The 12,034-nt window shown below is 33.6% G+C and overlaps 1 protein-coding gene across 3 annotated transcripts in view; it reads left to right on the top strand.

Moving 5' to 3' along the window:
- The window catches only part of Nav3 (neuron navigator 3), a 349,764-nt gene that overhangs the window by 155,384 nt on the left and 182,346 nt on the right, over positions 1 to 12,034 (top strand). For all 3 annotated transcript variants that reach the window (XM_026396971.2, XM_026396970.2, XM_026396969.2), the window contains exons 6-7: positions 245 to 313; positions 3,407 to 3,546. In XM_026396971.2, the coding sequence (XP_026252756.2) occupies positions 245 to 313; positions 3,407 to 3,546 (209 nt within the window). The remainder of the gene's footprint in view (positions 1 to 244; positions 314 to 3,406; positions 3,547 to 12,034) is intronic.

Here is a 12,034-nt window from a genome sequence, read left to right as displayed (position 1 = left end):
TTTAAAGTTAATAATGCCACATCTTATTACAGGGTTGTACTGCATTATTTCATAGTGCATTCATAGTCCAAGGTCATGGTGGTTATGTTGCATTACCATAGTTTTCTTATTAAGTTATTCTTTATACATGTTCATATGTGTTCCAATTGCATTTCATGAACTCATAGTTTTCTTATAAGTTTGTGCTTTCTTTCCATGTTCAAAGAATCTCTTTAATTCAATTTCTCTGTTTCTCCTCATACAGTCTGACAGCCAGATATGCAACTCAGTCTAATCACAGTGGAATTGCAACCAGTCAAAAAAAGCCTACTAGGTCAGTTAATATCTCTAATTTATTGCTTGTTAGTGATATTCAAGTAAATACCCAGTGATATTTTGTCCTATCACCATAAATTTTTTTAAACATTAACACAGTTCCAAATGCAAAGTTTAGAGCACTGAATTATTCTGAATGGATTACCATATAGTCTCAGGAGCAAGCATGTGTTGTTAGAGATTAAATGGTTTTGGCTTCTTTTATTTCATTTTTGTTATACACTATAAACTGCAATGAAGTCTAGGTTCTAGGCTTAAGTAAGTCAAGAAAATAATTTCTTTGTTGGCCCCTATGATTCTTTCTGGGTGACAGTAATCTGGAAATTATACCAGATTGCAGTTGCTTGTTGAGGTGGGTGTGTATTAATTATTGCACATTTTGAAGCAGAACTGAGAAACACTGGCAGATTTGGGTGGGGAAGTTAGCATCAGATTGTTCCTCTATCCATAATAGCTTAATTTTATGCTTCTTTATGATGTGTGTATTTTAGAGACACATAATAATAAATGGCAGCATAATATGTACTGTTTGGGAAATAATGATACGTAAGAAGGTGTTGGAAAAGTTTGTTTTAAAAGAAAATATTACTTTGCTGAAGGTGTGATGGTAGTATGAAGCCGCTGAGTCAAGCCATAGCTAAAGTATTTTGTACCTCTGAGTAGCCTAAGAGTCTGTGCACCTCCTCAGTCCCCGGGAAGTGGCCAGGGTGGTATATTAGCCCCTGCTTCATTACTGAATCCTAGTATATGATACTTGACCTCAAGGACTTCTGATGCCTTAACCTGAGGTAGGTGCTTTCTCCTTTGCCTTGGTTTTCTATATCTTTTTCCACAGTAGTTAAATGATTCTGGAGAGACAAATCCTAAGAAGTATTTAATTAAAACTTACAATGAATGATATAAATTACGATGTGTGAGAAACCAGTGACCTGCCATGTACAATGGGCATTTTTATTATCCCCTCTAACACTTGGACATGTAAGATGTATTTTAAGTAACTTTGTTTTAATAGAACATTTCTCTTTCACGTACTCTCCCCCCCCCCTTTTTTTCTTCATCTCATTTCCCTTTTTATTACTTTGATGAATGATCCAGAGGCTCTGGCTGCCTGTCAAATTAGGGTAATGAGAAGAGCAAATGTACTTTTTAATTTGTTTTAATTTGTTCTTCTGAGGACTGAAAAGCACTTGGCTTCATGGGTCACAGTAAAGATTAAAAGGCATTTTAATTGCTTTCTACAAATGGGTCAAGTTTCATTGTAAGAAGGGCAAATTTTGTGACTAAATCTGTTTATACATGTAAGTTTGGAGTGGGATTTCTAAGACTATGGTTATATCTACAAGACTTGTTCACAAATTTATTATGAATGGGACGTTTGGCCAAATTAATTAGTTTAGTCCCATCTGCAGAGTGAAGTCACTGATACTCCTTATGTCTGCAGTTAGTGTGCTACACTTGCAAACCCTTGTAGATCTATTTGAGCAAAAGTTAAATGCTGGAATCATTTGGAAAAGATTCTAATCTGTATATGACATAACTTCTTATTAGCAAAATAGCTAAAGGGAATATTTATTAACCATTTGTATCTAAACTGTAAAACACTTAAAATTTTGAAACCATTGACTGTTCCAAGAAATGAACACCTTTTGAAGCTACTATTTGCGTTTTTCTGATGTTCATTTCATTTTACAGTTACCGAAAGTACTATAAAAGTATTTATACTTTGTAAGGATTTTATTTCTTAAATAATCTACAGAAATAAAATAGGTAGTATTATAAAGATGAATTAAAATTTAAGTATTGTAATAATTGGATTGAGAAATTTTGACATATAACAGATAAAATACTCTTTTACTTTTAAGATTTTATAAAAGAAAACTGTTAAAATTTTGTATTGTATCGATAGATTCTGCGTAGTTTGTTCTTTTTCTTTTCCAATAGGAATTTTCAGAGTAGTACATAGTCATGTTCACAAGGTGGCAGCACCTACAAGCAGAGATGTCGGGAACCTTCAATAACGTTTTCTAAATAGCCCTTAGTGTCAACACTAGTTCTTAATTTCTAGTTTTTAATTTATATGGATCGGGTTTAATATAAATGTGAAATATATGATAGTAATATACAATAAAAATTAGGCACGGTTTATGAAATAATCAAGAGTTGGAGTTCTAAAAGGAAAAAACAGTGAAATAAATTATCTCAACTTATATTTAATTATAACTTATATTTAATTACAATAGGTAGGTCACAACCTCTTGTTAAACTGCCTCTGATTATAAGACAGATCATGTGTATTTTTTCACATCTTGTTTTTTCACATACAAAGAGTAGCTCAGCCTGCTGTCATAAAGCTATATTCTAAGCTGTCATTTTCCTCCTAATATTGATTTCCTTCCTAGACCTGAATCTTTTTTGATCACATCTCCTGTATGATCAGGAGCTAAAGCCTAGTTGTGTATTTTTGACAAGTGAATGAAAGCCTTTTTTGTGAGGCATCCCAGTCAAATATAATTGAACCCATGACCTTAGTATTGGCACCATACTTAGAATAGTTAGCTAACTAGTTTAGATAGTCAAAACACAATTCCTGTTTGCCATTTGTACAGTTACTTTCCTCTTGTTACTAATTTACAAGACTTGGAATACAGCTACCTGAGATAAACAAATACCACATGTATTAAAAGAATAAGTTAAACAGCTGCAAATAGCTGATTAATATGCCAAGAGTCTAAAAGTGAAGTGTTACCATTTCCCTTGCTTTTCCTATAATTATTTAAGTACTTGTAAGGCAAAATTTTATTCATCAAGTGTGGAATAAGTTTGACTATTTTAGTGAAAGGTCACCTTACTTTAACTGTTCTACATTATTACTGGTCTTTGGGGGCATGCTTATTGAAAAGTGAAACAAGATTTGTCTGATAATTTCTGACTCTGATTTAGCTATTTGTCACTTAAACCACCATTTTCTGCAAACTCGATTTTAGAAAATCCTGTTCTGCATTTTTTCCATTAACTCTTCCCTGCTCAGAATCTCATGCTCCTTATTTTTTGAAATGCTAGTTGTGATGTAATTTTTCTTCTGCTATTTCAGGCTTCCAGGACCCTCTAGGGTGCCAGCTGCAGGCAGCAGCAGCAAAGTCCAGGGAGCCTCCAATTTAAATAGAAGAAGTCAGAGCTTTAACAGCATTGACAAAAACAAGCCTCCAAATTATGCAAATGGAAATGAAAAAGGTAAGTGTTCATCAGGTTTGCCACCACGGACCAAGTCTACACATCTCATGAGTTAACACACTAAATTTAACATTTGAGGAGTGATATATAGCCATTGGATTGGAAGTATAATCAGTGGAGTTATCTTATATTTCCTAACTGGAAATAGCCCTCCTGAATTTCAGTTTTCTTCAAGGCTTTTCTTATCTGAGAAGTATATTATGGAATGAACTTGTTCATTTTAAAGTGGTTAATTAGATACCTGAGAATAAAATCTGTTTCGGAAGAATATCTCCTCCCAGATGCATAAAAAAAAGCATTTTTTAATGTCTTTCAAGTTCTATGAAAATTCATCCTGAAGTTATAAAGCAATATTTTATTCAAATTTTGGTTTCAGTTTATATAGGTGCTATAGGTGGGCAGCTAATGTTTGAACATCTTATGTATTGAGATATAATTATGATAGGTCTGTACTTTTGAAAGTATAGGTCTGTACTTTTGAAAGAAGCAGAATAAAGTTACCTCAGTTTTCCCCAACTTATTCATGTTTATTGTTTCTTGAATTATCAACTCATAAAATCTTTATGAAAAAAATGACATTGGAAGTCTATGTTAAAGGCTATCTCTCTGGGTGGATACAGATTATGAATAATAATAATAATAATAATAATAACAAGCCTTCTCTTATTCAGACATAAATAAAGATTATTTATAAATCATCTATATGTCACCCAGTTCCGTGTGATCTTCAAAGTGTGCATTTAAAGAAGGGTTAGATTGATGCTGCCTTTGTGGAAGAGGAAGTGATAGTGATTTGATAGAGGAAAGTTCCATCTGAATCACAAGGAAATTAGGAACCTGTACTGTGGTAATGTGAGTGAGTGCTGGAATGACCAGGATGTTCTGTTGGATTTCAGAACAGTGTTTTTGGACCAATGGAAGTTTAAACTTCTTTTTTTTGTTTTGGGTCCTACGTGGAACAGCACGTAAAATTAAAAAGATATGTTTAATTAGAAGAACACATGGCAAATTTGCTTTGAATAATTCAACCAAATAGAAAATCTTTTGCACTGTTTAGAAATTATAAATTTCTTCAGACAGGTGAATAATTAGAGAATTTTCTCTTATTCGAATGAAAATTGGCAGGATCTATGTACCAGATACCCCTTTTAAAAAATATTTATTTATTTATTTATTTATTTATTATAAGTAGGTATATATGACAGCAGAATGCATTTTGATTTTATTGCACACAATTGCAGCACAACTTTTCATTTCTCTGGTTGTTCACAATGTAGCATCGCACCATTTGTGCAGTGTTTATCTTATCCTCCAACTAAAGCATAATTAGGCAGACTGTAAATACTTCAGAGCAGAGCATTGTCTCCTGATCTCTGCAATATCACCAGCTCTTGAATCAAATGGAAAAAAAATAAAATAGCATAGACATTTGGGGCTTGCCTTTAAGACTCAGAATAAAGCTTTTGGTTTAAGATTCTGAGAAATATTACAGAAGAAGTACAGTTTTTCTGGGGGAGAAAGGAAAAGATATTTTCTCATGGAAAAATTATTTTTCCTCATTCCATGACCTTCCTAGGAAGTTTCTGTAACATATAACAAAAAGTACTAGCATCTTGAATTTCTAGGAGAAACTAACAGTCTTACAAATAAATATGTGAATATGCTGATTGGACTTCTATGTGTCCATTTAAACAACCTTATACTATAGGTTATAATAAAAAATCCAAAAATAGATCAGCAATGACATTTTCCATGGCCATTCCATTTCATGTCCAGGAGTAGAGCAAAATCAGAACGTGGCAATATTTATAATAACCACAAGGTGGAGACAGACATCATATGATATGTGGTCTTTCATCACATAAAGAAAATGTGAAAATTCTCTAGATACATATCTACAACAAAAGAACAAGAGTTTTTTTTTCTGGTAAATTAACCATTAATTTTAATTCTAAATAATTCGAAATAAAGTGTGTGATCTTATATCCAGGTATTTATAGTACATCAAATGTAAGCATTAAATGTCTATAAACTGCCAATAATAACTTTAAATCATGTTATGTGATATAATACAGCTGAGGTTTTTTTTTAAACATGTAACATGGCATTGCTGTTAAATGTAGAGTTAACTTTATATCTGCAGAACCAATATCATTGCTTCCTAATTAATCTTATGTTTTTATATTTTGACATTTTATTTATTTATTATTTAAACATTTATTTTTTAGTTGTAGATGGAAACAGTACCTTTATTTTATTTTTATGTAGTGCTGAGGATCGAACCCAGTGGCTCACGCATGTTTGGCAAGTGCTCTACCTCTGAGCCACAACCCCAGCCCCTATATTTTGTCATTTTAAATTATAGGAACAAACAAAACTATCATAAATATTACATAAAAAATAATAAATAATTACTCTGCATTCTAACAGTACTTTTTAATTAGATGTTTGATTTAAGCTTTTTGACATGAAGATTGGTAGTTGTAGCATAACATACAAAAATATAAAATTTCATGTGTCAATTTAAAAAATAAAAATAAAATGAAAATACAAGTTTCCATCTGCTAGTAAGTTGATCTTTGCCACAAAAATAGTTTGCTTATATATCTTAGGTGTGACCAAAAAAAGTGAAAGTTGAAAAAGAATTTTAATAGGTTACAGTATTATAATAATAGAAATCAAAAAGTACTAACTTGAATATTCTAATTGTTTTTCCTCCTTGCTTATTAGAAAATGGAACATTTAAGTTTAATAAATTAACATATTTTATTAAGAATTAATCAAATAATCTGTAATGTGCTCCCTGAATGCTTTCTACTTTCTACTTTAGAAATATACTTTCTATGTTCTTTAACAAGTCTTGGGTGATGAGTTGTATAAATCAATTCTGGGCTATCTAGAATTTGTAATGGATAGTAAGGGTTTATTCCCAATTTTTTAAAAATTTCACTTCTTATTTAAGAAAAACAAGCTGTTGAAAACAACAACAACAAAAAGTTTCTCATTTGTATGATTTGCAAAAAATAAACTAGCTTATTTGCAAGTGGTATGACATCTAATGGAAATCAGTAGAGAATCACAAACTGCACTTCAAAAGATACATCTAATATCATTTTCATAATAAGGCAATTCTAAAAATGTGCTCATTTTACCATTTCACCAAATGAATTAAAATATCAGTGCACACTGTCATATATTATCACTTGCAGGGAAGGCTAAAGTAGAAATGTTACAATAGAATACCATGCCATGTCACCATTCTATTGAAGTGGAACTTGGGAACATATTTCTCAGAACAAATGGTGAAATGAAGATACCATCTTTTGTAAAGATTTTCTTTTGAGAGTCCCTCAGTTTCTTGTCCTGATGATCTGCCATTCAGAAAGTGACAATGAATAATAACATTCTAACACCAGCATTTATTCGTTTCTTATGTTCTCTCTGAGTCCTCTAGATAGATACATGCTCTAAAGAAATCCAAATACCTGCTCTCTGGTTATCAAATCTTGTGAAAACTATGCCTTGGTTCATTTGGACATACACTGTGCATGCCTGAGACTACCTTAAGAAATTATTCTGATTCTACAAAAAATGTGTAATAAATTGGAAAAAGTCAAATAGTTTACTATTGTTAGGGATGTAAATATCCCTAGCTTTATTTGGAACCAAGTGTCTAAATTATGCTGTGAATATGTGTGGTTTGGCAGAGTTCCTTAGAGGAGAGGTGCTCTTCCTTGTTGCTATGGAACATGCCACCGCACCAGAGGGAATGCTGTCATCCTTGCATAGTTTCTCCCAAGTGATTCTTAACGTTGAACCTATACAACTGCTCAAGAGGAGGGCTCCTTTCCCTTTTCCTGGATTCTAATGAAGCTTCTTCTGGTGTGGAAGCCTTTACTTCATTTTACACTCACATAGGATTTGTAGGATTGATGCCAAGGAATTGGCAAGATTTTGATTCAATGATATAAAATCTATTAGAGTTCATGTGTATTTTGCAAGGGTCATGGAAATTTCAGCTGCACATTGTCAGCTACAACATACACATGTAACTCATAATCACTTTTTTTCTGTTTTTTAATTACTTTGGTTTTACTATAATGTTCAAGGACTGAACTGTTTTATTTGCTGTTCAAGATAATGTAAATGTGAAATTTTGGTTATTTTATTATTTTATGATAATTTAATTTTGTGTTTTACCCTAACAATTTGTCTTATTAATATTGTACAAGCATAAAATACAGTGTCGATATAATTTCAGAGATATGAGGGGTTTTCAAAAGTTAATACAACTGGGTACACATATCAGGTAATATGAACAAATAATTTGGGGTATTAGGTTATTTGTTTGCATATACAATGCACACATCTGAAGTGCTCTCATTTTATATGTGCCTGCACATAATTACATACTTTGGTTAATGGAAGCAGCCCTAAATTTCACAATACTCCACAAAGTGGCACTCTGACTTTGCAAATGGTAAAATAAAATCAAGTGCAGAGTGGATGGCACCTCCACAATCCCTACTATAGCATCCTGTTTCTGTTGAACATAAAATCCATGACTGAGGCATTTTGCAAGCAATCATTTATGCAAAGTAGTGTTGGTAACAAGACCTATTTAGGTTTGAATGCTCCTTTTTCAACTTTTTAAACATTTTCAAAAGCCATTTTGATATGTTATTGTGAACCAAATTGATATTTGATATGTTAATTACTTGGCAAATTCTTTGCCTTAGCTGCTGTGCTGAATCTTTTCTTTGTTCCCACAATGATCTGTGATGCTTATGGTGACCTGTATTCGGCAGGGGCCCTCTGCATCACTCAGTACCATGTCTGCTATGCAGGGAATACTTTAAGGAAAATAATTCTATTGTCATTGTTACTGTTGTCACATTGAGGATTTCTGAGTCAAATGTGAGTTTATTCCATCTAAGCAACATACTTAGTGTCATAAAGAGAAATTCACTGATTGAGGATGGTCCCTGTGTCCTCTCTCAGGCTGATCGGACTGATGGCCATTGCATCTATTAAGTGGAGTTCTATAGTTATATATTATAACTATATATTAAGTTCCAATTTAACTCCTCCCATTACAAGTACTGCATTGCCTCAGTATATTATTTTTAGAACTAGATGACTAGTATTCCCAAGTCAATATTATTTATTTGCAAGATGAGGTAATCAGATATTAACTCTGAATGAATTAACATATATCTGAACATCACCTGGGAGGAATGGGTGGAAGTAGTATGTTGAAGAGGTTAGGATAGTTCACTGAGTGTCTTGTTTGATGGTCTCACCATTCACATCCTCTTCTCTGAGGAGGAAGGAAAACATGATTCGAGGAGTCACTGATTAAATTCACCATTGCAACAAATGTGGCTTTCTGGAAAATTGAGTCAGCAGAATTTCTGGATATATAGCAAACATAGAAATACTAGAGAGTTCAAAAGCCTCCAAACTTTGGAGACAGATAAACCTGAGCTCCAATTCTGATTTTGCCTTTTTTAAGTTTTACTATGCATATGTCTGGAGACAAGTTACTTTGTCTTTCAAAGTTTCCATTTCCTCCTTTCCAACAAGAGAAATTTAAAGCCTTTTGAGGATTATTATGGTATGAAAAGCTTATACTTAGAATAATGCAATCAGTTGGTAAGTACTATTGTTTGGTTATGGTCAAGTTGGTGATGGTGGGTGTGGAGGTGGAAGAAGATGAAGAAGAAGAGATGAAGTGGAAGAAAATTGCTAAGTGGAGACCAGAGCCAGATACAGAGCTGTAAGTAGATAGGCCATGTAAATACAAGATACAAATCCATTTATAAGAATGCATTCAAATTTGTGCATCAGGTATCCATTCTTTTTCCCCACGTTGAGACTCATTCATAGTCAGGAGCTGAGCTATCAACCTTCAGAAATATATCATTGAACCCAGGGTGCTTCTTATTGACCATATAAACAGCACAGACCAGATTTTGTACTGCACCTACTCCACAGAGGCATCCATTTCTGCTGCTGTTGTGTACCCTTTATTGTGAGGAGTCCAGAGAGACTCTTATGATTCCATTGCCTTCTTAATGTACAATGGCCTGTGATTTGCCCTTTTAATGAAACCTGAAATACCTCATTGCTGCCCTGCAGAGCCAAGCTGGGGACAGATTTAGAGCTGAGTGCAGAGAAGAGTCGTATATGTGTGTACTCATCTGAGAACAATTTTACGGCTGTTGCTATGACCATTATGGTGGGTTGGACGTGGATGTGATCATTTGGAGTCCCTCTTGTTTCATTTTGGGGTGTAGTGATGTTGAAATTCCTTTTCTGAATTTGATCTTCTGCAGCAGTTTGTCTAGTTAATGTTATCACCTTGTTTTCTCTCTTCTAAGGAAGATGTACCATCTCCCACTTCCCTTGTTCATCAGCCATTTAAAAACCATTCTGATTGGATATTTTTCTGCCTCTTTTTCTCTTCCCCAGCAAAGCTCCCAGGCATTTATGGATAAGTCTTCTGACTTCTTAGTTGCAGACACAGTATATTCACACTAAATTTGTGGTTAAAGTGGTGAAAAAAAGCATGTTGGGAAAACCTGATGAGCTTCTTTTGTTTTTAGTGACTCTTTGTTCACAAACTGTTAAAAATCCAGGTGAACTCAGGGTTAGCCAAGGTTCTGAAATTTCAAAGAGTGAAACTATTAATACTGCACAGTTATGGGACATTAAATGAATTTAGCCAACTTGGATACTATGGTAAGAAACAGTTTTCATAATCCATGATTCTGTTCAATCCTGCCTACTCAAAACTCAAAAGTGCACCATAGCATGAATATTTCTGGAATCCTGTTGAAAAACGAAATCTGAGATGCCACTGCAAATCTGCTGAATCACAGTATGCACTCAATTAGGTCCTCAAATAACTCCTATGCCCATTAAAGTTTGAGAACCACTGTGCTAGACAATACTGGATAGTTCGTATAGAATAACAACTATCACAAATGGTTTTAGATCAGTATAAGAAATTGAAGACAGGCAGGTGCAGTGGTGCATGCCTATAATCCCAGTTGCTCAGGAGGTTTAGGCAGGAGGATCACAAGTTCAAAGCCAGCTTCAGCAAAAGTGGGACGCTAAGCAATTTAGTGAGACCCTGCTCTAAACAAATACAAAACAGGGCTAGAGATGTGGCTCAGTGGTTGAGGGCCCCTGAGTTCAATCCCTGCTACCCTTACTCCCCACTCCCCCCACAAAAAAAAAAAAAGAGAAAAGAAAATGAAGACAAATTCAATATGGTATCATTATGGTCCTTTGTAAATAGTTTGTAAAGAGACCAGCAGAGTGGGCTTTGATTTGGTCTTTGATCATGTTGCTTTTCACTTTGGCATTCCTGTATATGATGCACACATTTCTAAATGCAAACGAATAGAAGAAGATTCCTGTAGTTTCCTAACTATTGTCTTTAATAACCAATACATCTCCTTACATTTTCTGCCTTGATCTTCCTATATAGTCCTGTTTGTCTCTTACAACTTGGATATTCCCTACCACTCTTTCTTTCTCATCTCCCACTCATTTGACACTTAATGTTTGTCACCATGCAATGGCATTTATCTTATATAACTGTTTTATTTCCTCCAAAAAGATTATAGTGTGTCTTGTAGTGTTTTGAACATAGTCTTAGTTGGTAAACATTTAGATTAGTAAGAATTTGATAGCATTGATTTTACTATTCCTGCAAAAAATAGAAAAGTATAGCCATATATATTGAAATTAATCGGCAAAACAATGTGATCACTGTGTGAAATGCAAAGGCATTTATATAATATACTGAACTAGAAAAGTGAATTTTGTTTGGAGGCCAAAAATCTAGTTTTCAACTGAATCTGGGTCACTGAGAAACACGGTTCACTTGATATAATCCTATTAAAGCCATTAGCCTAACAGTTACTATTTTTATGTTTCCATATTCAAGGGATGATATTATAATTGATAAGCTATTGAACTTATCCTTCTAGATTTGAGAAATAGTATAATACAGTGCTTGATAAATTAATTTAGAATCCAGAGTTTAGTTCTGTTTTGTCGCTTACAAATTGTGTAACTTGGGCTATGCTATTTAACTTCTTCGTCTGTTTTTTCCTTTATAAAATGTGAAGAATAATGAAAACTTCATCCTCTTATGAGGAAAATTGATTGAGTTAATACATATTAAATACTAAGTTCCATGCTTGGCATATAGTAGGTGATAGGGCATAGTATAAAACTATGAATATAGATGTGGTCTTTACTTTTATGTAATAGAGTTTAATAGAAGTAACAAGAAATTATAGTAGAGTGATAATGGCTCTAACAAGAAATAATGATCTATGGAAGAACATAAAGGAAGCACCTATCTAGGCTTGATGCTCTGCTGATGAGAAGTAGGAGTGGGGGGACTTTTTTTTCCCCCAGAGAAAGTTAAGTCAAATCTGAGACCCAACCAATAGGGAGAAATTAATAT

The sequence above is a fragment of the Urocitellus parryii genome, chromosome 5 (assembly GCF_045843805.1).
Source record: "Urocitellus parryii isolate mUroPar1 chromosome 5, mUroPar1.hap1, whole genome shotgun sequence".
Classification (NCBI taxonomy): Eukaryota; Metazoa; Chordata; class Mammalia; order Rodentia; family Sciuridae; genus Urocitellus; species Urocitellus parryii.
This window is presented reverse-complemented; position numbering and strand designations above follow the sequence as displayed.